The 23,533-nt window shown below is 34.0% G+C and overlaps 2 protein-coding genes across 2 annotated transcripts in view; one reads left to right on the top strand and one right to left on the bottom strand.

Annotated features, from left to right (window-relative positions):
- Positions 1-9,570: 9,570 nt before the first annotated feature.
- Positions 9,571-17,865, top strand: LOC126779067 (angiotensin-converting enzyme-like). The gene is made up of 9 exons (XM_050502879.1): positions 9,571-9,914; positions 11,221-11,597; positions 12,118-12,306; positions 13,521-13,627; positions 13,945-14,093; positions 14,440-14,548; positions 14,677-15,200; positions 16,072-16,227; positions 17,703-17,865. Exons 1-9 carry the CDS (start codon positions 9,592-9,594, stop codon positions 17,863-17,865), a joined length of 2,097 nt encoding a protein of 698 aa, XP_050358836.1. The 5' UTR covers positions 9,571-9,591.
- A 549-nt stretch (positions 17,866-18,414) lies between these two features.
- Positions 18,415-23,533, bottom strand: part of LOC126779071 (uncharacterized) — a 50,949-nt gene continuing 45,830 nt past the window's right edge. The window contains exons 4-7 of the mRNA XM_050502885.1: positions 21,074-21,233; positions 19,709-19,802; positions 19,265-19,432; positions 18,415-18,893 (exon numbers count right to left, since the gene is read on the bottom strand). Coding sequence (XP_050358842.1) covers positions 18,661-18,893; positions 19,265-19,432; positions 19,709-19,802; positions 21,074-21,233 — 655 coding nt within the window. The 3' untranslated portion in view covers positions 18,415-18,660. The remainder of the gene's footprint in view (positions 18,894-19,264; positions 19,433-19,708; positions 19,803-21,073; positions 21,234-23,533) is intronic.

Genomic DNA, 23,533 nt, shown 5'->3' with positions numbered 1-23,533 from the left:
AAAATTACTAAAAATATACTAATTAATACAAAATAAAATTAAGATAACATTATTTATTATTTATTTATTTATTTATTATTTATTTGCATCTCTCAACAATTCTAGCGCCCGTTTACGATAAATCATGGCAGAGTCATTAAAAATATCTAGATCTTGACAAAAACCATTGTACAACCGTGATGATCTAGGCATTGGTGCATTACATCCTAATTTCGTTTTTGATATTCTGACATCAAAAGTGCCCAGAAAACTACGAACATTGCGCCTTGGAATACGATAGTATATCTTTTCAAGTAAGTAAGTACAGTCGATCTCGTTACGAATTATCTTAAATAGGAAAGAGAGATCTAACAACCTTCTTTTCGGATATACGCTATCAATGTTCGGTTGTCGGACTGAATCAGTAAATGTGACTTTACTAGCGTTTTTGAGTTCATTTTGATAGCAGCGAAAACGGCGAATAGTTCTTTCTTGTTGCTGTGCCATTTTCTCTGGTAGTGTGACCAGTTCCCTGACATCATTTTTCCGTCCAGTTGAGCATACCAACCCACATCTGAGGCATCCGTTGCCAGAAAATGGGTAGCCGGTTCCTCGTGTATCGGTAACGAGTGGTGAGTGACTCCGCGCCACCACACCATTTCTCGGTAAACGTTCTGCGGGATACATTGCACTTGGCGGGGAAATCTCTTGTCGAACCGTCGCAGGAAGATTTGCAAATTGCGACAATGTAGTCTGCCCCGTGGGATGTCAAAGTTTAGCTGTCCCAACATTGTTTGTAGATGTCGTAGACTCATGTGTGTCTTTTGAATAATCTGTTCTAGTGTGTTGTTGATGCTCTTTACTTTCTTGTCTGGTAGGGTCATTTTGTTCTTGGCCGTTAGCCATCGTATCCCTAGATATTCCAAGTCTTGTGTGGGAGTCAGGACAGATTTCTGGAAATTTACTTTCCAACCCAATAATTACAAGTGTCTTACGGCTTCCGCAGCTTGAAGACTCAACTTGGTTCGGTTTTGATGCACCAGAAGAAAGTCGTCTAGATAGACTAGCACTCGACAATCTTTCGCACGCAGGGTCTCCGCGACCCAGCATGTGATGGAGGAGAAAAGGTCAGGTCATCTCGTAAATACGGTTTTGATAACTGATTCTGAGAAAGGGTCTGTGTGATTTTGCCATAGGGACATGAAAGTAAGCCTGCGAAATGTCGATCTTTGTCATCCAGTTTCCAGGTAGGAGAAAGTCCGGCAAATCTGTATGAGAAATCAAACGAAAATGTTTCGTTTTTACATATTTGTTCAGTTCCCGGAGATCGAATATTGGGCGCATCGATCCATCGCTTTTCTTCCGCAAGAAAAGTTTGGAGATGAAACTCGGAGATTTCGCCCTGACTTCTTGAAGAATATTCTGATTCAGGAGTTCGAGAATTACTTGAGTCATGGCAGGGGAAATTTTTGTTGCATACTGGTCCATTATTGATTTTGTAGGTCAAACAAGGGGGGGTTTTTTGAACAGGGGTATTCGGGATCCTGTGATTGTCGTCATGATAAATTTGTTTGCCTCCAAAGTCTGCCATTTGTCTTTGAATTGTACAAGGTGACCCCCCCTGAATGATTGTGTCGGATAGTCATTTTTTCTTATCTCTGTTACGAAATGTAATGTTTTTAGTTTGCTTGTTGTTGTCAGCTTTGCCTTTGTAAGTTTGTTTATTTTGTGGTTTCTTATCTGAGCTTTGATAATTGGGTCTCGTGGGATTATAACTTCTAGATGTTGAGGGTTCATTAAGTTTCCTTTTCGGACTAGATCTGTCTTTTGGTTTGAATGTTTGAGTTTGTGACATGTTCCAGCATTGTGGCCCTCCGAGAGACGGAATAAGCGACAGTAGCTTTGCTTCGTCAAAATGAAATTCTTCGCTGGGTGGAATATTTTGAAAAGCAGTTTGTATACTTTTATTATGTATTTCTGATATGAGTCGTGAACGTCTAATCTCCACACATTCCGCTCTCTTACCATTGACGATCTGTAGTGTGCGTTCTGAATTTTTGTAGGAAGCGGAAGATTCACCAAACGTAGCGCTCATTTTATTAAATAGATTGTCACTATTTAGCTCGCTTGGGTTTATAACAGCCCAATCTAGTATTTCTTGTAAGCCTGATTGCAACAACTCCTTTTGGTACAGCAAAGCATTTGTTAGTCCCGCAACAAATACTTCAGTAGGGGCCAAAAAGTCTTTGCCTTTATTGAGGCATCACAATTCGTCATTAATTTTAAGGTTGCAAAATCCCGGAGATGCAGTGACTTCAGCTAATGCTTTATTGTAGCGCACGTGTTGCCACAAGGGTGTGTTAAAATGGTGAAACTCTATTAGTTGTTTTAACCTATTCCCATCGGCGGGTTTCATGTGTTTTTTCTCGTCAAATTCTGTCTTGTATGTACCTAGATCTAGAGTTTTTGTTGACACCGAGGGGTTGGATAAAAAAGAGCTTATTTACTTGGTCTGAGTTTACGTGACTACTGGATTTGCTGCTATCAGTCGCACAATGTTGATGCATTATTAAATTTTTAAGAAAACTGACCTGGTCATATAACGCGTCGATTCTCGGATCGTCCGTTACTTGCGAGTCCAGCCGACGTTTCTTTCTGGGAGTACCCTCATTTTCACCTTCGTTGCTCGAACTGCTTGAATTCGTAGTATCCTCATCCTTGCGGCACTGATTATTATCGGTATACACACCATCCGAAATAGGCACATGCGAATCACTAACTTCACCGTTTTTATTCGGGGTGCGATCCATAATTTCAAATAGAAAAACAACTCAATGTTCGAAAATATTCAATGTGTTAACTAATTTTTCACAAAACTTCATAAGATAGATAGAAATATTTAATTAGTTATTTGCAACTGAATTACTTTAGAATTATTTCGACCACCTTTGGCGAAAGTACACAACGCTATGAAAGAATATGGCTACGGTTCCCGCGCACTTGCTGGTAAACTAGCGCCACCTAGTGTCATTCAGATGAACTAAGTTGTCTAAGGTAGCAATCGACCACAGATTAAAGTAAGTATACGACTGCTTCTTCACAGCAATGCTGTATGTTTTCCGGAAGGCACATCAATATCTTAAAATGTATTGAATGCTTTCAAATTATATTTTAGCATCTCAGCTTAATGTGTTATGGTCATTCTTGTCTTCCAAAACTTACCAACTTTATTGACATTTAAATAAAAAATAAGTATAAATTATTTCATGCAGGATATGTCAAAGGGGTTTCTTTGCCGTTATTTCGGTGTATAGAACTTTATTCTCATTACGACAACGTAATTTACATGAAAACTTATATCTAACTTATAAATATAACAATTCGTTCGGATCAGCAAAACAGATGAGATAACAGTTTCAATTAATTATTTTAACAGAGAATCGTTACACAGAATATGGTTATAAAGTCGAGATTTAAACATAGAAAAATTTGTTAGAGTTTTTACTTGTTTAGGTAAATTGTTATAAAGTTTTGGTTTGAATGTTTGAGAAATTTACTTTAAATAAACGACATTACATTCTAGTGTACATCATATAGCATGAGTATGTGTAAAATATTTCTTCTTTTAGCTATTTGACTTATATGAAATATCGAATATTTGTATGAAGACGTGGAAAATTTATTGGAAAATTCTTTACAATACTCGCTTATATTATATGATACCGTTGAGTATATACTATTTATATATAACAAAGTGTTTAGTGGAGGAATAACTTTGTGCAAGTATTTTTTACCAATTCATAAGTTAGTGTCCGGTGTACAAATACTCTGGATATAACATTTTAAGTGTGATTGTGACCAATTCCATTAGAATGTATCTTAATGCCTGCATTAGTTCTACTTAATGAATATAAGCTTATAACACATAAGGACGACAAAAAGAATTATTGTATTCATTATGTTTTATCGTCTAGTTGAAAAACAAATAGGTATTGGATATTTGGGTACCAATATAAAAAAATAAAAAAAATTTTGCAATGCCAACTGACAAAAATGAATTGCAATTTTTTTCCGTATTCGCAAAAACAACACAAGTAATTCACGTCTTTTTATCTAAACAAAAGAAAAAGATTGGCTATGTATTAACATATCAGTACCCACTGATATGTTAATACATAGCCAATCTTGTAGCAGCGAATTCTTAATTAAATTAATTTTATAACAAAGACAAAATTCACAGGTTTTATTAATAAATTTCGTATACAGTTTCATTTCATAATTAATTGATAATTTATATCATTCGTGATGCGGTATTTTTAACAAGACTTTAAAATATTCATGACTAAGATGTTTGTGAAATAAACGTGATTCTGTCAGTTTTTTAAGAAATATCTTGCACACGTCTATAAAAATCAATGTAAAGTTGCAATTTTTTTAAATAACTGTGTTTATTATTAACTTTCGACGCAATAAGAAAATGTGCATGTATTTGTGCCTCTGTCGAACGTAACGAATTAAAACTCAGTAAAATTCAATTTGAGTAATCATAATCGCTAATCATAATAGAAATTATTAAAAATAATAATTAAAAGTAATCATGGATTTTATATTAATTACTTGTCTTAAAGATAACCATTTATATTTGTTGAAATTTCATAATCAGATAACAGAACAAAGAAATTCAAAGAGGCAACGAAAACCGGGTTTTAGTTACTTAGCTAGTCTTATATATACAAATATTATAAATACGAACGCAACTCTATTTTTTTTATAGTATAGGTAGGCGGACGAGCATATGGTAAGTGATCACCAAAGCCCATAGACATTGGCATTGTAAGAAATATTAACCATAGGTCACATCGCCAATGCGCCACCAACTTTGGGAACTAAGATGTTATGTCCCTAGTGCCTGTAATTACACCTGCTCACTCACCCTTCAAATCGGAACACAACAATACCGAGTACTGCTGTTTTGCGGTAGAATGTCTGATGAATAGGTGGTACCTATCCAGACGAGCTTGCACAAAGCCCTACGATCAGTGTCTATCTGTCTGTTAAGTTTTCATAGCTAAGCCGCTGAAGAGATTTTAATCAAATTCGAAATGAAGCAAGCGTGAACCCCAAGGATGAACATACACTTTTTACCTACCACTTACCCCGAACCAGCACGCGGGTGTGAACTAGTATTGAATAAAATAATACGCTTTATTTAGTTTTGTTACTTGGCTATTTTTGAAATGGGAAAAATAGAAGTGAAGTACTAAAGAGATCTTTGGGAGTAATAAAAGCGTGTAAAACAAAGAAATAAATAAAGGTATCGAAGTTAATATTCTTTGTATTAAGATTGACTGGTGTCCCTCGGGAGCTTTGCGTGGCTTATCTGATTTGTAAAGATTGTTAGCCAGAGACATAAAGGAGATGATATGATTTTGATTTATTATTTTCGAAGCGAAACTTCGTAAGACTTGTACGCCTAAAAATTCACATCTATAATACTTATAAACGTTGTTAGTGGGTGATTACTTAAGTTATGCGTCTTCTATCAAATGTTATATCAATAATGTGTTAAACATGCATTAGGAACATGGAAGGTTTATTAGTTAAACAATTATATTAATCGGTACAAATTATTTTTATTTTACACACATATACATATTAAAAAATACTTAAATTATTTAATACGAGCTCGAATAAGTCACCGCAACTGTCAACTCCTTTTTCATTATCCATGTTCCAAATAGTATATGTTGCCATTTTTCAGCATCATTTTTGTCCAAAACCTCTTCTTGTCAAGATCCGCTTAAGAGTCCATTTTTTTTTCTTACATTAAACCTTCTGTCATTCTTTTTTTTTTATTCCCAGAATGTCTATTGACATTCTAAGTTGACAGTTATAATAAATGACAAAAAGAGCGAAATCACTGTTAAACTAAACAGCCGCTAAGCTTCTGAACAAGATGCTATCGAAATGTTGTGTTTTATAGAACTGTTATAGTGAAATGAGATCCATGATAATTTTTAGGTCAGTTCTGCGAATTTTTAATTGTTAATTTAATTGTTAATTATCTGTAACGTCAAGTTAATTAGTATAATTAATATTTTCATTTATTTCTGGCGTGTTTTTACGCAAATTAAGCGCAAAATATTATGTCAGTATATAACACAATTAAAATTAATTGGTTCCAAATTTTCAAGTGTTTAATTAAATTAATTTCAATTAACGCAACAATTAAATGATGTCATGTCAATATGTCAAATTACGATTGATCCATTTAAAAAATGTCAAATTTAAATGTCATGTCCACACGTCACGAATTTTTTTTTTAAAAATATAATAGGACTCCAAGGACCATATCTTTACACCCACACTGAGCGCGATCCTTAAATCAGAAATAAAATGCTGTTCCCGCCAATCTCGCATTCAGTCTGTGCTGGATCGTAAACAGTGTTGCTCGATTTAGTAATAAATATTCACATATATTTAGTGGATTTGACTCGGTAAGGTTTTACTATTATATATTAGTAGTAGTAGTAGTAGTATTTATATATTATTGTTCAAATTTTATTCATGAAAATATTAAAACGAGGAAAAAAAAATATTTGTTTTATTCGGACTATTGTATTTTTAATGAAAAGTTTGACCGAAAGTGCATTTTAAAAAATCAAGGTAATTATGCTTAGAAAAAAGTTATAGAAATTTATATTACTAAAATATTCAGCCAAGGTTATCCTAATAGATAGAAAACGTGAAATGTAACTGAAGATTGCAGGTTCAAATCCAGGCATGCATAACCCGCATTTCATGTGACTTTATTTGTTTTTATTATACATTTCGCTTACGGTATTGGAAGAAAATATCGTGAGGAAACTTGAAAGGTCGTATGAAAACCACATGAATATTCACCGGGTTACCAGCGTGGCGGAGAAAACTCCGAACCTTCGAGAAGCCTTTGCACTGTTATTAGACATTTGTAATTTGACTAAATTTATAAAAAAATGTTAAAGTTATTTTAAATATTTTCCATTAATACAAAAAATATAAGTGATAATGGTAGAGTTAGGTGATAGATATTAAAAATAATTTAATCGTAATTATACATAAAGTAATAGGGAGAAAAATGTATAACCATTAGTTTTTATACGCGGCTTCGTTTCTATAAAACTTTCCGGGATTAAAAGCAGCTCAATTAAGTCACTCATTAATTATCTCTGTGGAATCACGTCGATGCACTTGTACCATTTTTTTTTTTTGAAAAAAAAGGAAAATTAACAAAAAACACTCAGATTTATAATAATAGTTATAATAAGTTGATAAGACTTGCTCTTGTAATTTATGGAGACATAAAATAAATTCATTCATATTACGTCATACAATATACCTTTTCATTTCCATATAATATTAGTGGGGTTTTTGTAATTGTTGTTTTGTTTAAGATTTAAAAAGAATATTAAAAAAAAATTTGCATATAATTTACTTTATTTATTTATTACGAAGGTAAGTTTACAAGGTATTCTGAATTTCTACCGTTTTGAATTGGTAGAATTGTCTCCCAGTATCCTGTGTAGGTTTGACTCTAGACAGATTTAAGATATAATCTACATATATTCCGCCCGTCTAAATCTATGGTGTATGCCAGTAAAGTTCCCAGTCGACATGATTTTTTCCGATATCTTTAACATTCATCGTCATATTTCAGAACTGTAACAGCCTGTAAATGTCCCACTGCTGGGCAAAGGCCTCCTCTCCCTTTTTGAGGAGAAGGTTGGGAGCTTATTCCACCACGCTACTCCAATGCGGGTTGATACACATGTGAAACAGAATTTCAGTGAAATTAGACACATGCAGGTTTCCTTACGTTTTCCTTCACCGTCAAACACGAGATGATTTATAATTACAAATTAAGCACATAGGCACGGGTTTGAACCCACGATCATCGGTTAAGATTCACGCGTTCTTACCAATAGGCCATATTGGCTTCATCAATCAATTGACATATAACATGAATGAATTATACACCGAAACCTTCCACATGAATCATTTCATCCGTTAGAGAAAACTGTATGAAAATCCATTCAGTATTTTATGAGCTTATCGCGTACAGACAGAAGCGGCGGCGCACTTTGTTTTATAATATGAAATGATATTGATAATTTCTAACGATCATAATAAATATTTCAGCATAAATATTATCGTACTTAGAAATCTTGTTTAGCTCGTGTATTTAAAAAACAATTTCTCTCTTTCTCTCAATATTGTTTTGACATTAGAAAGAAAAGAACAGACCATTGCATTTGCATTCTCAATTAATCAACACATAAAATAAAGCTTACATTTTCAATAACAGCGATCGAAAATCAATACATTCACCGAAAATGCTAATCAGATTTATGTAGTGTTCTGTTAGATAAATGGATGAGTGTTTTAATAAAAGCTTTTCAGGGGCGAAATCTTGACACTCGCTGATAAGTATATGATAAGCAATTGATAGGATAATAACCGGTTAACGCAAATTACACCCGATTCCTTTCGGTTTTATATTTAAATGGGACCTACTGGTGGTAGGGCTTTGTGCAAGCTCATCTGGGTAGGTATTCTCATCAGATATTCTACCGCAAAACAGCAGTACTTGGCATTGTTGTGTTCCGGTTTTAAGGGTGAGTGAGTCAGTGTAATTACACGAACTAGGGACATAACATCTTAGTTCCCAAGGTTGGTGGCGCATTGCTGATGTAAGCGATGGTTAACATTTCTTACAATGCCAATGTCAATACCATATAAAATGTCACTTACCATCAGGTGGCACATATGCTCGTCCGCCTTTCTATTCTATAAAAAACAAAACTCCAAAATAAATCCATTTGAAAAGAGGCAGTTATTTTCAAATCATAGACATAAACCTCAATTTTATTTATTTGTATTAGATATATGTTATGCATAAAACAAAGGAGAAACCACGATACGTATGTGAACTTTAAGTTGATGAAATAAAGTCTAAACAGTACCTCGGAATATTCTTATAATAATTAATAATAATAATAATATCCAGGGACATTTTTCACACATAGCCATCTGATCCCAAACTAAGCTTTTACAGAGCTTGTATTATGGAAACCAGACAACTGATATACAACATATACGATTTTTCTTTTGTAAATACATACTTATATAGATAATTACACCCAGAATCAGGACAAACATACATGTTCATGCACACAAATGTCTGTCCTGGGTGGGAATTAACCTCACAACCTTCGGCGTGAAAGGCAAGCATCCATCAACCACGCCAACCGGATCGTCAAATTATTTGCATTAGTAATTTTTGCAGCCTTGTATATTACCTCGGACAAACGGACAGACCGACTCAGAATATTAATAGTGTTTTGTTTTGGTAAATCGCAAATAGCCATATTTATATAGAAAGAGGCAGTTATTTGAAATTAAAAGACATACTATAATTTAATTTTATTTATTTGTTTGGATATTTATTTATACTATCAAGGTTTTCGCAGAAAATTGTCTTTTGTGAGACTGTCATTGTATCGTTAATATTCCGTTTTTGTTTCAGAAAACTAAATAAGACATAAACGATGATCTCGCTTGAATAGTTAAAAAATGGCAGTCGTTTTGATTTTAATTCTGTTCTTCAATACATATTCTTGCGAAAACAATGTTGATGAATTATTTAAAGATATCAATGAAGCTGTAGTCAAATTCAATGCAATCGGCGCTGATATTGCATGGCAATCTTCACTTAACCCTGGCAACCCAGCACTGTCAAGCAAGACAGCTGTTCACCAACAAAAGTTGCTTTCCTGGCAACACAGAGAATGTGAAAAATTGGGGATTTTTCACGAAAAACACGTGCTGAATTTAAATCAAGAACGACAAGCGTATCTTTTCTGTAGAGGACCGAAATTCGTTTATAAGGAAGCTAGGTAAGTAATCTCATACAATCGGGGTAATCTTTAAAGTATAAATGTATATAATGGTTTTTAAGTAAAATTTATGTACGTAGACAGTGAATTACTTCTAGTATGTGTTGGTAGAATGTTGTGTTGGATTCTAGCTTAAAAATTTGCAGAAAAGGATCCAAGTCCCGAGTCCCGGGCTAAATTTTTTTTTCTTTAAACAAATTCTCATTAGCTGGTTCTCCAACAGTATATTGTTATGATAACTGTTCATACTATGACGTTTAACATCTCAACACTACCGGTACTTCGTTTTAATTGCTCGCTCACTGAGTGTCGCCGTAGCAGTAAATGCATTCTTTATGGGAAAAATTTACAATAAAATTTATAGTGACTTAATAAATTTAATGATGTAAGAAAAATGTTTTAATAGATTGGACATTGGTGCATTCTATCTTTTTATTTATATATAATTATAATATATATTTTTTTGCATGCTGTGTTTGCATCTAGTAGGACACAATAAATAATTTAATTCTTATTTTTATTTATATGTACGTACCACCTAATTTATTTGTATCCAGTTTTGGGAACGGAATAAATAAAAATAGGTCACTTTATGATAAAATATAATATCGTGGGACATTATTCACACACGGCCATCTGATCCCAAATTAGGCAGAGCTTGTACTATGGAAACCAGACAACTGATGTACTACATATACTACTTTTCTTTTGTAAATACATACTTATATAGACAATTACACCCAGACTCAGGACAAACAGACATGTTTATCCACACAAATGTCTGTCCTGGGTTGGAATCGAACCCACAACCTTCGGCGTGAAAGGCAAGTATCTACCACGCCAACCGGCCCGTTAAATTTCTATGGGTCACCACAGTGATTGGAAGGGATTGTAAGAAATATTAATCATCCCTTACATTGTCAATAAGCCAACAGCATTGGAAACTGAAAGTCTCTTGGGCCGGTAGTTACAGTCACTTACAGTTCAAACCGGAATAAAATATATTGCTGTTTGGCGGTAGAATATTTGGTAAGGACACAAAGCCCTGGCACTAAATAAAAGTCCTAGTTTTTTTATTTAAATTTAATTTAGTATTGACTGTAATTTCTTTTGGATATACTTGGAGCTGTAATTAGCTATTATTCTGTGATATTTTAATGTCCTATAATGCGTTTATCTTTTTTTTTATTTCACGTGGTTTATATATTATAACTTTTATTACTTGTGGGATGTTTTGAATAAAAATATATGACTTTATTCGTTACTTCTTTGTTTTTAAATATGTAAATATTTATTTTTTTTGCAGAGAAATTAGTAAATTATATGACAAGTTACAATCAATTTATTACAAAGCAGTTGTGTGTATACCCCATAATGAACAAAGCACAAAAATCAATATTACAATTTTAGAAAATGCCATTAGAAAATATATTTTTTATATAAAATATTACTTGAAATTGGATGAGAAATCTGTTCCTTTTGCCGCTAAAATAGCTGCGAATGACTTAAAAGAAAGTGGAATATGTTTGAAAGGAGAAGAAGATTTCGAGAATGTTATGGAACATTCGAGAGAACCAGAAATATTGGAATGGGTGTGGTTAGTTTGGAGGGAAAAAATGCGATTGATGAAGGAGCCGTATGAGAAATTGATTAATGTTGAAAATAATGGTGCAAGAAGAAATGGTATAATGATTCTCATTTTGATATATATATACAATAAAGTTGAAGATTTTGTTTGTTTTTTGAACACACTAAACTCACTAACTATAAGTAGGATTTGATAAATTTATTTTGCATTTGATAGCCCAATATTTGAGGTTATATGCTATTTAAGAGCCCGCTACGTAGGAAAGTTTAACGCGGAAGCAACCGCGCTGATCAACTAGTATAATTATATATTTTAGTTTGGAATTTAGTTTAATTTGATTAAAGATTATTTATATGCGACTCTCAGGTAAAAAATGGCTGTTTTGGTTTGGTTTAAATCACAGACAGACACTTCCATTTTATTTATGTTATGTATATGTATAAATAAGTTATTCCAAACACCATAAATATCGTTCTATGAATATTAATATTTCATCAGATTTTATTTCATACGAAATTTTAAATATTAAATTTGATCGCTCTAAATATTAGCAACTCTGCGCGGCAGGAAGGAAACCACTAAGTATATATTTTATTATAACTTCTATAAATGCAGGTTACACTGATATTGGAGCATCTTGGCGTGATGAATTGGAGATACCCAACTTACGAGAGCTTAGTTATAGCTTATACAAAGACATCAAACCATTGTACGCACTACTCCATGGCGTCGTGAGGTTTTATCTCAGACGGGAATACGGAGATATTGTACCAGAAACTGGACCGATTCCCGCACATTTACTTGGTAGAGTTTCTTATATTATTTATTTATATTACTTTTTTTTTAAATATTAACAATATGGAGACCTTTACATTTTATGTTACAATTAAGATATATATTTATAAAAAGTTTATTAAATAAACGAAATGTACAAAAAACTAGTGATATAGAATTGTATAGCAATGATAAGGGTATGCTGATCTGTCCTGGGTATGTGTCACATTTATTTTGCCGTCATAAATATTTTTGTGACTAGGGGGCCAATTCTACTAACAAATTGTCACTTTATCGCAATCGAATCGAAGTGTGAACGTTGCCGTTTATCCGTTTTCCTATTCTTTAATTTAATTATCGACAATTGACATAAAAGTTAACAATTAAGTTTGGTTTTGACATAACAGTATATGTTAACATCATATCGCTTCGGTTCCGAAGCGAATAAATATAGAATAGTCAAAGTTGGATTGGAATTGAATCGGGACAGTATCGTAATCGTTATAGATTAGTAGAATTCGGTCCCTGTTTTGAGGAGTTTGGTGTCACATCGACAGTGTCGGGAGTAGTTCATACAGCTTGCTGTGCCAGAAGCTTTGGTTGAAACCGACTCATAGGAAAATTTGCTCGTCTGCTTTTCAATAGTAAACATAAATCTCTCGATTTATGTAATTGATAAAAAATGTGTTTCACTGATTTGAAAGCACCAATCAGTTTCAGAGTCAGTAAAATTGGTTGTGTTTGATAGTCTATATCTCGTACCAGATAACTTTTACATAATTAAGATTTTAATAATAACGGTTTAACTTTGTGGCAGGAAGTGTGTACACTCCCGTGCCTCGGAAAGGACGTAAAGCCGTTGGTCCTGCGCCTGAACTTTTTCCGGTCATGTCGGATTGCCGTCCCATCGGATTATGACAGTGAGGGAAGAAAGAGTGCACCTGTGTTTGCGCACACATTTGTGCACTTCTCTCCTGCATAGTTGGCTAATCTCTCTTGACATTGGCCGCCGTGGCCGATATCGGTCTGGAGGACATTATTATTATAACTTTGTGTTATTGTTACTACTTGTCCCTCAGTTTATTCAACTATATACTATTCATCTACTTACTCTTATGTAGCCTTGTGGCGGACTGTCACTACCATCTTATGAAAGATATTGTCAATAGTTACTTGTCTTATTATAGGCAATTTACTATTTTTTTAAGATTTTACATTTGCTTAACAAATTTAATTCTTTTTAGGGAATTTATGGTCACAAAATTGGGAACCATTAGTTGATATGATTCTGCCGAATGATATAAATTTAGATGATAGGATGAAAAATTTAAACTGGACTGTTAAAGATATGGTGAGTTTTGTTGTTTGATGACACCTAGTCATTGATTGTGATGAAAACTATAGCAAAATAAGACATAAAATTTGATACTTTTTACCTTTCGATATGTAAATTTAATTTAATTACCAACCATGCTGGAGCATTGGGGAATAAGGTACAATATTTCTCACCAAGAGGAAATAAGAAGCATGATGAATAAGCCCATCATATTATCACTTATAATGTTAGCTTCTCTACGAAATACTCCAACATTTTTGCTACTATTTAAAACGAATCTTATAATTTGATATAATTAAAATCAATCACGACATAATTACGTATTGTTTTAGGTTAAGCGCGCTGAAGATTTTTATGTATCGTTAGGCCTTCCTCCAATGACTGAGAAATTTTGGCAGAAGTCTGTATTTTCACGAGACAATCATAGTTTGGCGCGATGTCATGGCACAGCGGCGGACATGTTTGAAAGCGACGATGTTAGGTAAGCCTGACTCGACTCGTTCATATTAGTTCATTTTTTTTTTGTTGGTCAAAAACATTGGCCCAGGGTTTGGAAGTTGGCAGTGTTAATAAACCTATGCTAATATGATAAAGCCTTTCCTGTGCCTAAATAACATCGTGTCGAATTGCCACCCAGTTGGAATATGATGATGATGGACTATGAGGAAATAGAGAGGCAATAGAGAAGAAATAGACAGGCAAAAAAAGGAGACAGCTATTACAACTTAATCTGAAGGATATTATTATCATCATCATCAATTTTGTTTTGATACAATTAACACTAAAGTATTTCCATAATTATAAGAATTTTTAAATTAATATTTTAGACTTCTTTACTGTTCTGGAGTGTCGTTTGAAGATTTTCATGTAATACATCACGAAATGGGTCATATACAATACTATATGGCGTACAAGAACCAGCCAGGATTATTTAGGGTAAGATTTTTAATTGTATTTTATCAATTAAAACATCATCACAAAATACTCATATCTTTTATAAAAAATTGCAACAAAAATATAAAACCTTTTTTTCTATTAATTGTTTTTATAATTTAATCTCTCAGCAAGCGAACTCAGCGCTACAAGAAACGATTGGCGATACGATAATGTATGCTGTTATGACCCCTCAACACTTACATAGAATTCGTCTCATAAACGATTCCGAACTTTACAATACAAGAGACCCACACGCAGACGAAAGTTACATAACGAAGGAAACATCAGGCTTACATAGAAAATATATAGATGAGTTTGATTATGAAGACGGTCAAACATTTGATATCAATAACGATATAGATGACTCTGGTATAAAATATAATCATTTTGATAAATCTCATCAAGTGACTACAGACGATATCCTCATTCTAAAACAAGCTCTAAATAAACTACCACAAATACCATTTTCGCTTCTCATGGACGAATACAGATGGAGATATTTTGAAGGGAGTGTTGAAAAAGATTCTTTGAACGAAGAGTTTTGGATATTAGCTCAAGATATTCAAGGTATAGCACCAAATGGGGTTAGGGGCGAGGAGTATTTCGATATTGGAGCTAAATTTCATGTACCAGATAATACACCGTATATACGGTAAGTGACAGGAATAATATAATATAAATAAGTAAAGCTACTTATCTAAATCTAAAGTCGTCTATATATTTTATCTTGTTTATTTTTTATAGTATAGGTAGCTGGACGAGCTTATGGGCCACCTGATGGTAAGTGGTCACCAACGCCCATAGACATTGGCATTGTAAGAAATGTTAACCATAGGTTACATCGCCAATGCGCCACCAACCTTGGGAACTAAGATGTTATGTTCCTTGTGCCTGTAATTACACTGGCTCACTCACCCTTAAAACCGGAACACAACAATACCGAGTACTGCTGTTTTGCGGTAGAATATCTGATGAGTGGGTGGTACCTACCCAGATGAGCTTGCACAAAGACCTATCACCAGTGTCTGATGGAAGATATGAATGATTAAAGACTTTTAAAATAGCTGTGTCTAATATTATAATATATAAGCTTATTTTTTGAATACTGCTGAGTAATATAGGAAATACTAGGTACCTAAAGACAAAATACGATATCCTGATCGATTTCGGCCACGGCGGTATTATAAGGCACAAGTGTGGCGCAAACATAGGTGCACTCTATATTCCCTCACTCTCATTATATGACAGAACGGCGAATCGACACGACGTGCTTTCGGAGGCATGGGGAGTGTACACACATCCATCTTTCAAACTCCGGGCTACTAATGAGATTCTTCGACAGAAAAGCCCAATAACTTTTTATTGATCCGACCTGGAGCTTAAACCCAAGGCTTCGGGATTCACGGACTTCTATATCATTTAACTGATCGCCATTTCAATTGTATATAAAAAAAGCAGGACAACATATTTTATTTGTAATATTGTGAGTACAAAAATATTGTTAAATACGTTTTTTTTTTAAGGTATTTCCTGAGCAGCTTCCTGCAACATCAACTCTTCGAAGCCCTTTGTAAAGCGGCTGTGTTTGGTCATCGTAATGTTAAAGATGCTTTACCCCCCACTATATATCTTAATAGGTGTGATATTTACGGATCTAAAGCCGCTGGGAGAATATTAAAGTTAGTAAAATTGAATTCTTTTGATACATATTATTTAAAAAAAGGGTTTGCATTTGAAACTCACATTTCAAATTTAGTTATTTTAATATGAGTATGAACTTATATAAAAAAAAACTACGCGTCTCTATATAAAAAAAACCTTATCAACCCCAAATTCGAGATGCGAATTTCAAATGCAATCCCAAAATTAACTCGATTTTAGTTAGACAAAATCACAATTTTTATTCAATACTAGCCGTCCATTCGGATTTCGTCTGTGTGAAATAAGTATTTTACTAAAATTGAATTCCTGCGTCGCAACGCCACCTACTCAGTCCATTTGGAACTATCCAGGGACGCTCTCGAAAAATAAAAATCAGTCCAGCCGTTCAGCCAGGAGTTCAGTGACATATATACAGACCAATATTATAATGATATCATCATTATATCCTTCATAACTTACTTATCGATTGTTAAAAGTCTATCACCGGTTCGGAAAGAAACACCTCAGACATGAGACGAACTTGCGAAAGAAACTCAGCTGGATTATATTTGTTTACCACCGATTTCGAAACGGTATTAAAAGGCGATCATTTCATTATTAACGTACGTTATTAAATGTCTGTTTGTCCTGAGTCTGGGTGTAATTATCTGTTTTTTTTTTGTTTTTTTTTTCTGATTGTCTAGTACTGTTGGCCTTACTGGCCTCTACAGCGTCACCGGGCGGGATGGGCGAGTTGAACTCAGCCGGATGTTGGGAGCCACACTGGACTCAAGAGAGACGGGCGTCCTAAGGGTGCCTCCTGTGAGGCCGGACCTCGGCTTAGGACTCCGTTGAAATCGGGAGGGAGGGACGTGTGCATTATAAGCGCCGTCATACGCCTAAGCGTTGACGGGACGTAACGTAAGAGGGTCGTCGACCCCACCGGCGGGGTCGGTGTGTGTCGTTTGTGTTCCCTAACAAGTGCATGTTGGCAGCGGTGAGTCTATCGACTGGATCGAGTAGGACGTGGTTGAGTTAGGTCGCCTACGGGTCCTTTTTGGTAGTTCTAAGGGGCTATACATGCACGCCTTAGAGATGAGCGGGTTAGCGTGTTGCGACGCTTTATCAAAGTATCTTATTGAGAGGTCTTTGTACAGTCTGGCTATTGTAATTATCTGTATAAGTACGTATTTACGAAAGGAAAGTAGTATATGTAGTATATCAGTTGTCTAGTTTCCATAGTACAAGCTCTGTACAAGCTCAATATGGGGTCAGATTAGTTTTAAAGACAAAAGGTTCTTTATTATTTTTAATTGAACATTTTGAACTTAGAATACGTTCTATTTCTATTATTTTGTGGTAAATAAAATTCACTATAAATAAATCAATACAAACTATGACAAAATTGTCAACATTCTTTAACCATAGATATAAATAGACCGCCTATATATATCACTTAAAAAAAGATCTTATATATTTACAAGTTTAAATACCTAACAATTTATTTTCACAGAGATTTGATGTCACGTGGTCACTCTCAGCATTGGCGTGAAATAATAGAGGATACGATAGGAGAAGTTGACATTTCAGCAGCTGCTTTGAAGCGTCACTACCGTCCTTTATACGTAATGTTGACGCGATTGGTCGAAAAATATAGTATCCCTATTGGCTGGTAACGGAAATTAATCGAAATTAATATTTACTTATTGAATTAAAAAAATTGTCTGAAAAAATAAACTTTGTTTTTTTTTTAACTGTCTATAATGGCTAGGAAATCTTTTAATATATCGATAAGTAAGATTATTAAATATTTTTATAGGTTGAATAATAAAAAAAAAAAAATTGTTTTTTAAATTAACAATAAATATATTTAATTAACTTAATGTCATTAAATAGTGCATTGACGTTTTAAAACTAATTACAAAACATGGAAAAAGTCTTAAATATAGAAAATATTTAAAATTATTTAGTCGGTGTAATAATTTATTAAAGCGCTATAATTAATTTATTGACAATTTCAATATATTTACAATAATATTATGGTTAACTGGATATTAACTAAGACGGCCTTTTAACATGTTTTCTTATTAAAACCTATTTACAAATAATAATTTATTTACAAACGCTTATATAATTATTATTGCGAAATAACGCGAGTATTTTCTATTGCTGTAAATTATATTTTTTTTCGTAAATTTTACTATCACATTTTTACGTTAATACCGACATTTTTTTTTCAAATTTTTTTTTTACTTTTAAATTTCGAAAGTATTTCATGGATAACAAATTTGACATATTGTAAAGTTACCATATAAAAAAATCCAACCATTACTTCAATATACCTTTATAAAAGGAATATAAAAATTGCCAATTTCACAATAAATAATTCCAATGCAACAGTCAATTAGATGTTAAAATCACTTGCTGTGGTAGAAACGATAAATTCCTACTAAATTGGTAGTTTTTTTTCGTTATGAGAGCGTGGTCGCGTGTGATATCCAGTCGACTGTGTGAGCTACTCTGTGGTAGATGCCGGGCTGGCCTCGACTAGCACAAGAGTAACCTGCCGATACAACACCAATGAGGTACCACCTGCCAGCGCGCTCCAGCATGAGCGGGCCTCCGCTGTCACCTTGACAGCTGTCCTTTCCACCGCCGCGGTACCCCGCGCAGAGCATCTCCGGGTATATAACTACATTTATACCTGAAATGTGAAGAATACACGCATGAATTTTGGTTCTACGATGATTTGTGTGTGAGAGTGATGTTTCGATTGGGGCTGTTGACATTATTAAAAATAAATAAAGAAAGAAATGTTTGGCAAAGTCTCTTGAGGTGAACGGTTGTTTTAAGGGTTGGCTCTAATTTGGCTTAGTGGATACACGCGCGGCAAAATTTTAGTGCATTTCGATACATGTATCTTCACGATGTTTTCCGTCAGCGCTGAGCAAGAGGGAACGGTAACTGACTGAGTTGTCTGGGTTTGAAATCGTAATCTTTGTTTGAAATCTAGGTGATATAGCCACTGGGCCATTTCGGCTCATTTAATATATATAATATTAAAGAGACCCCTACCATTAGCTCGATGCCACCTCTCACACACTCTATTGTCTAACACAGGCACGTCCACGGCCTGTAACGTGCGGGGGCGCAGCCTCGAGCCGGGGCTGAGGGCTCCCCACCCCGCCGCCCAGCCATACTGTCCTAGGAAGTCTGACCCACGCTCTGGGAGGCAAATTGGAGCTGAAACAATTATAGTTTTAATATTATTCAAAACATGTCATGAAATTTGAAATTTTTGATTTAATTGTCTCTTCATTTTAAATATATTAATCCTGAAATAGTTTAATACAAAATTTGCGTTAAAATGAAACTGATAAAATAAAGGTTTTAAATTATAAGTCGTATACGACCATAGATTCTGGTTGACACAATGTAGCCAATATAAAATGCAGCATGATTTCCTAGAAATATAAGGCATTCCAAATGCTATAAAGCTGATTTCAATGAGATCTTTACCAATATGAGGCATATAATGGACGTTTCTGTCAAGAGTGAGCACGGCGACATCGAACCTATCTGCTTGTGGCGTAAATTTAAACAGCGGGTGGACCTGAAATAGAGAGATTCAAGGTTTTTATCTATAAAAGTGAACCTAGATTTGCTAAAAATAAGAATTGGATTGAATTTCCCTCTTTCACATGATGTCATAAAACCTTTCAATTTTTTGTTCGTATATCTATCAATTAGTTTTCGCACACGGCTTCGTCTGCGTATTAGAGCGACATCCTCCCTTCTTGGGCATGAAGCTTCATGTTAAATTTCGTCAAAGTCGGTTCAGTAGCTTAGCCGTGAAAGTGTAACAGACAGAGTTACTTTCGCATTTATAATATAAGAATATATAGAAACGACAATTTTGTTTCAGAATCGATTATATGTTTTTTTTTTTACATGCGCCGGGATGGCAAATGACTCTACTCCACCTGATGGTAAGTGTATGCAGTAATACTAATATATAAAGCTGAAGAATTCGTTTGTTTATTTGTATATACTATTCTCAGCTTACAGTAACAGCTTGTTAATGTCCCACTGCTGGGCTAAGGCCTCCTCTCCCTTTTGAGGAAGTTTTGGAGCTTATTCCACCACGCTGCTCCAATGCGGTAGAATACACGTGTGGCAGAATTTCAATGAAATTAGACACATGCAGGTTTCCTCACGATGTTTTCCTTCACCGTTAAGCAGCTTGTATTAGATCAATCAGGTTAGATAGCCCATTTATTAAAAAGGTTACAGATTATAAAACATCAGGCTAGGACTTACGGTGGCGGAGCTTTAACTTTTAGCGCAAGTGAAACTGCGCGGAGCAGTCAGTAACAAATAAAAGTTGTTTTTCTCAAACTCGCAATGGTATTTTATTCCATTGAGGGAACATATTTTATAAAAATTCTTTTCGTATTTATAATATTAGTTAGGACATTATGCTGACTATAGTATTAGTAAGCTGATTTTATTGAGTAACAAATGCAGTAGACAAAGTAAAGTGAAGTAACAGCCTGTAAATGACTAAGGCTAAGGCCTCCTCTCCTTTTTTTGAGGCGAAGGCTTGGGGCTTATTCCATCACGCTGCTTCAATGCGTGTTGGTGGAATACACATGTGGCAAAATTTCAGTGAAATTACACCCATGCAGGTTTCCTCACGATTTTTCTTTCACCGGCAAGCACGAGATGTATTATAAACAGAAATTAAGAACATGAATTTTCAGCGAAATTTGCCCGGATTCGAACCCATGATCATCGCTTAACATACACGCGTTCTAACCACTGAGCCATCTCGGCTGTATTAGTACACAAAGATTATTTCAATTAGATAATAAGAAATTGTACCTTAATAGACCGCACACCGAATGTGTAGGCTGGGAGAGGTTCAGCGGCTGAATTAATTACATAGTCGCCAAGTGTGACGCGCACGTGACGTGGCTGCGCGCGCGCAACGCAGTGACCCGCTGTGACCACGTGCCGCCTTGATATTAGGGAGCCACCGCATCTGTAAAATACAAATATATAATTTGAAATTAGAATCGACTATAAAAGAAGCGAAATTAAATTAAATTATGTCAGAAGTGCATTTAATGTTTCCATGTGTGTGTGCTTTTTACATTTTCAAACTTATATAATACACATACAAAAGTAATTTGTACAATAATGCTAAACAATTTTTAAAGATGCTCCCCACATGCATGTAATAATTGTGTAATTTTGCTATATCAAGTATTTTGCAAACTTATAAACAGTGTAATTACATTTTCTTTAAATTTGCTGATGTATTTTTCTTACGTCTGAGAATGCGATTTTAATCTTCTTTTTTTAGTTTAAAATGTTTATGTAAAATCTTAATGAGTGTGATTGAATTAAAGTATATATACATATATATAAAAAATCTAATGCTGCGTTCAGAAAACCGATAAGTAAGACAAGTTAATAAGTATATATTAATTATGTATGTCACTTGAGTTATTATTTTATTAATAATTGTTACATTATCAGATGTAGTGCTACTGTTAGTATTTATAATTCGTTGTTAACGTAAAATTATATAGTAAAAATGATGAAAATTTTGAATTGTCATTTAAAAGCGTCCTACGTTCGATAGAGAACAGTCTTTTCCGATCGAAGGAGGAGTAGAGATAAACAAACCTTAGATTTACATATTCCATACGATTTGCTATAATAGATTATTATTATTCCACTTAACTACTTATATCCTCTTTACTTTTACTTTCGAATTGCAGATAAATCGAATTTACTGGTGGTAGGGCTTTGTGCAAGCTCGTCTGGGTAGGTACCACCCACTCATCAGATATTCTACCGCAAAACAGCAATACTTGATATTGTTGTGTTCCGGTTTGAAGGGTGAGTGAGCCAGTGTAATTACAGGCACAAGGGACATAAAATCTTAGTTCCCAAGGTTGGTGGCGCATTGGATATGTAAGCGATGGTTGACATTTCTTACAATGCCAATGTCTAAGAGCGTTGGTGACCACTTACCATCAGGTGGCCCATATGCTCGTCCGCCTTCCTTTACTATAAAAAAAAAAAAAAAAAAAAAAAAAAAAAAACTTCGCCGCCATTTTTCCACGAATCCATAATGAATATCATAGATTATTCAAGATCTCGACCAATAACATTGCGTTAATTCAATATCAAAGTTTTTTTGTTTTTACTCCTCACGTGATTGGAATAGGTTATAGTTATTTTCCAATAAATATTTTCTTGTTTTATTTTTTATAGCAAAACACTTTTTTAACAAGAATTAGTATATCCGTAAATTAATGGCAGTATTCATCGATATCCGTAAAAATGTCAGTGACGCATTGAAATTATTTCCGTCGCGTTCATTCAACCACGATTGTTATTAGTGAATCATAAAGTGATTTTCGTAATCAAAATCGAATAGACGTTGTTCCTGTTCTTGAATATTACGCAATCAAATTATCAATCGGTTTTATTGGGGCTCTTTTTTAATTAAATTAATATTGTTTATATTACATTTAAGTACGATCAATCATGGTATAATATTGAGTTTCAATTGTTTAATTATTTTTAAGTATAACTTCGTGTTCGTTGGTAAAGAAAAAAAGGCATATAAGCAATCTAATGACCTCTATTTACAATATCACGATTATTATGAATGACTTTTACCTTAAGCTTACCTGTTTCATATGTATACATCTTTACAATAATCATGCAAGTAAACATATATTTATATACAAATATAATAAGCATATGTTTTAGAAGAGGAATGTGCGAAAGTTTACTGATTGAACGCAGCCAGTCAGCCAGGAAATTACTGGTCGATCGAGTTATTTTATTACATAATATAATTATATATATATTTTTTAAATTTGTTTCGTCAAAATTGTTTTGATTATTCTGAAGACATCAGTCATTTACGTCTTACTTACCTGAATATGTACAACGAAGGATTTTAATATATATTTTTTAAAAGTGAAATTTAAAAGTTCCTATTTAGCTCGGTTGAAAGAAAAATTTATGTCAAATTTCACAACGGACAATTAGTTTAGGCGCTGAGGAATGCAGCGAAACAAACCAATTTTTTTAAATAATATTTTTATATATAGTAGTGTTAACGTTAATATAAGGTTGCTAAAACGATGGTATAAGCAAGTGGATGTTTGTTGCTTACTGTACTATTATTTTTAAAAAAATATCCTTTAGCCTACCAATATACATAAATATTATTAAGCAGTAACAGTACAGTAACAGCCTGTTAATGTCCCACTGCTGGGCTAAGGACTCCTCTCAATTTTGAGGAGAAGGTTCGGA

This window comes from Nymphalis io, chromosome 28 (assembly GCF_905147045.1).
Source record: "Nymphalis io chromosome 28, ilAglIoxx1.1, whole genome shotgun sequence".
In the NCBI taxonomy this organism is placed as follows: domain Eukaryota; kingdom Metazoa; phylum Arthropoda; class Insecta; order Lepidoptera; family Nymphalidae; genus Nymphalis; species Nymphalis io.
Note: the sequence above shows the minus strand (reverse complement) of the source record. Positions and strands in the feature narration are given on the sequence as shown.

Coding starts and splice junctions, on each gene's coding strand:
- LOC126779067 (XM_050502879.1), top strand. CDS start 9,592: ATGGCAGTCGTTTTGATTTTAATTCTGTTCTTCAATACATATTCTTGC. Junction 13,628..13,944: donor ACTGGACTGTTAAAGATATG/GTGAGTTTTGTT, acceptor GTATTGTTTTAG/GTTAAGCGCGCTGAAGATTT. Junction 14,549..14,676: donor ACCAGCCAGGATTATTTAGG/GTAAGATTTTTA, acceptor TTAATCTCTCAG/CAAGCGAACTCAGCGCTACA.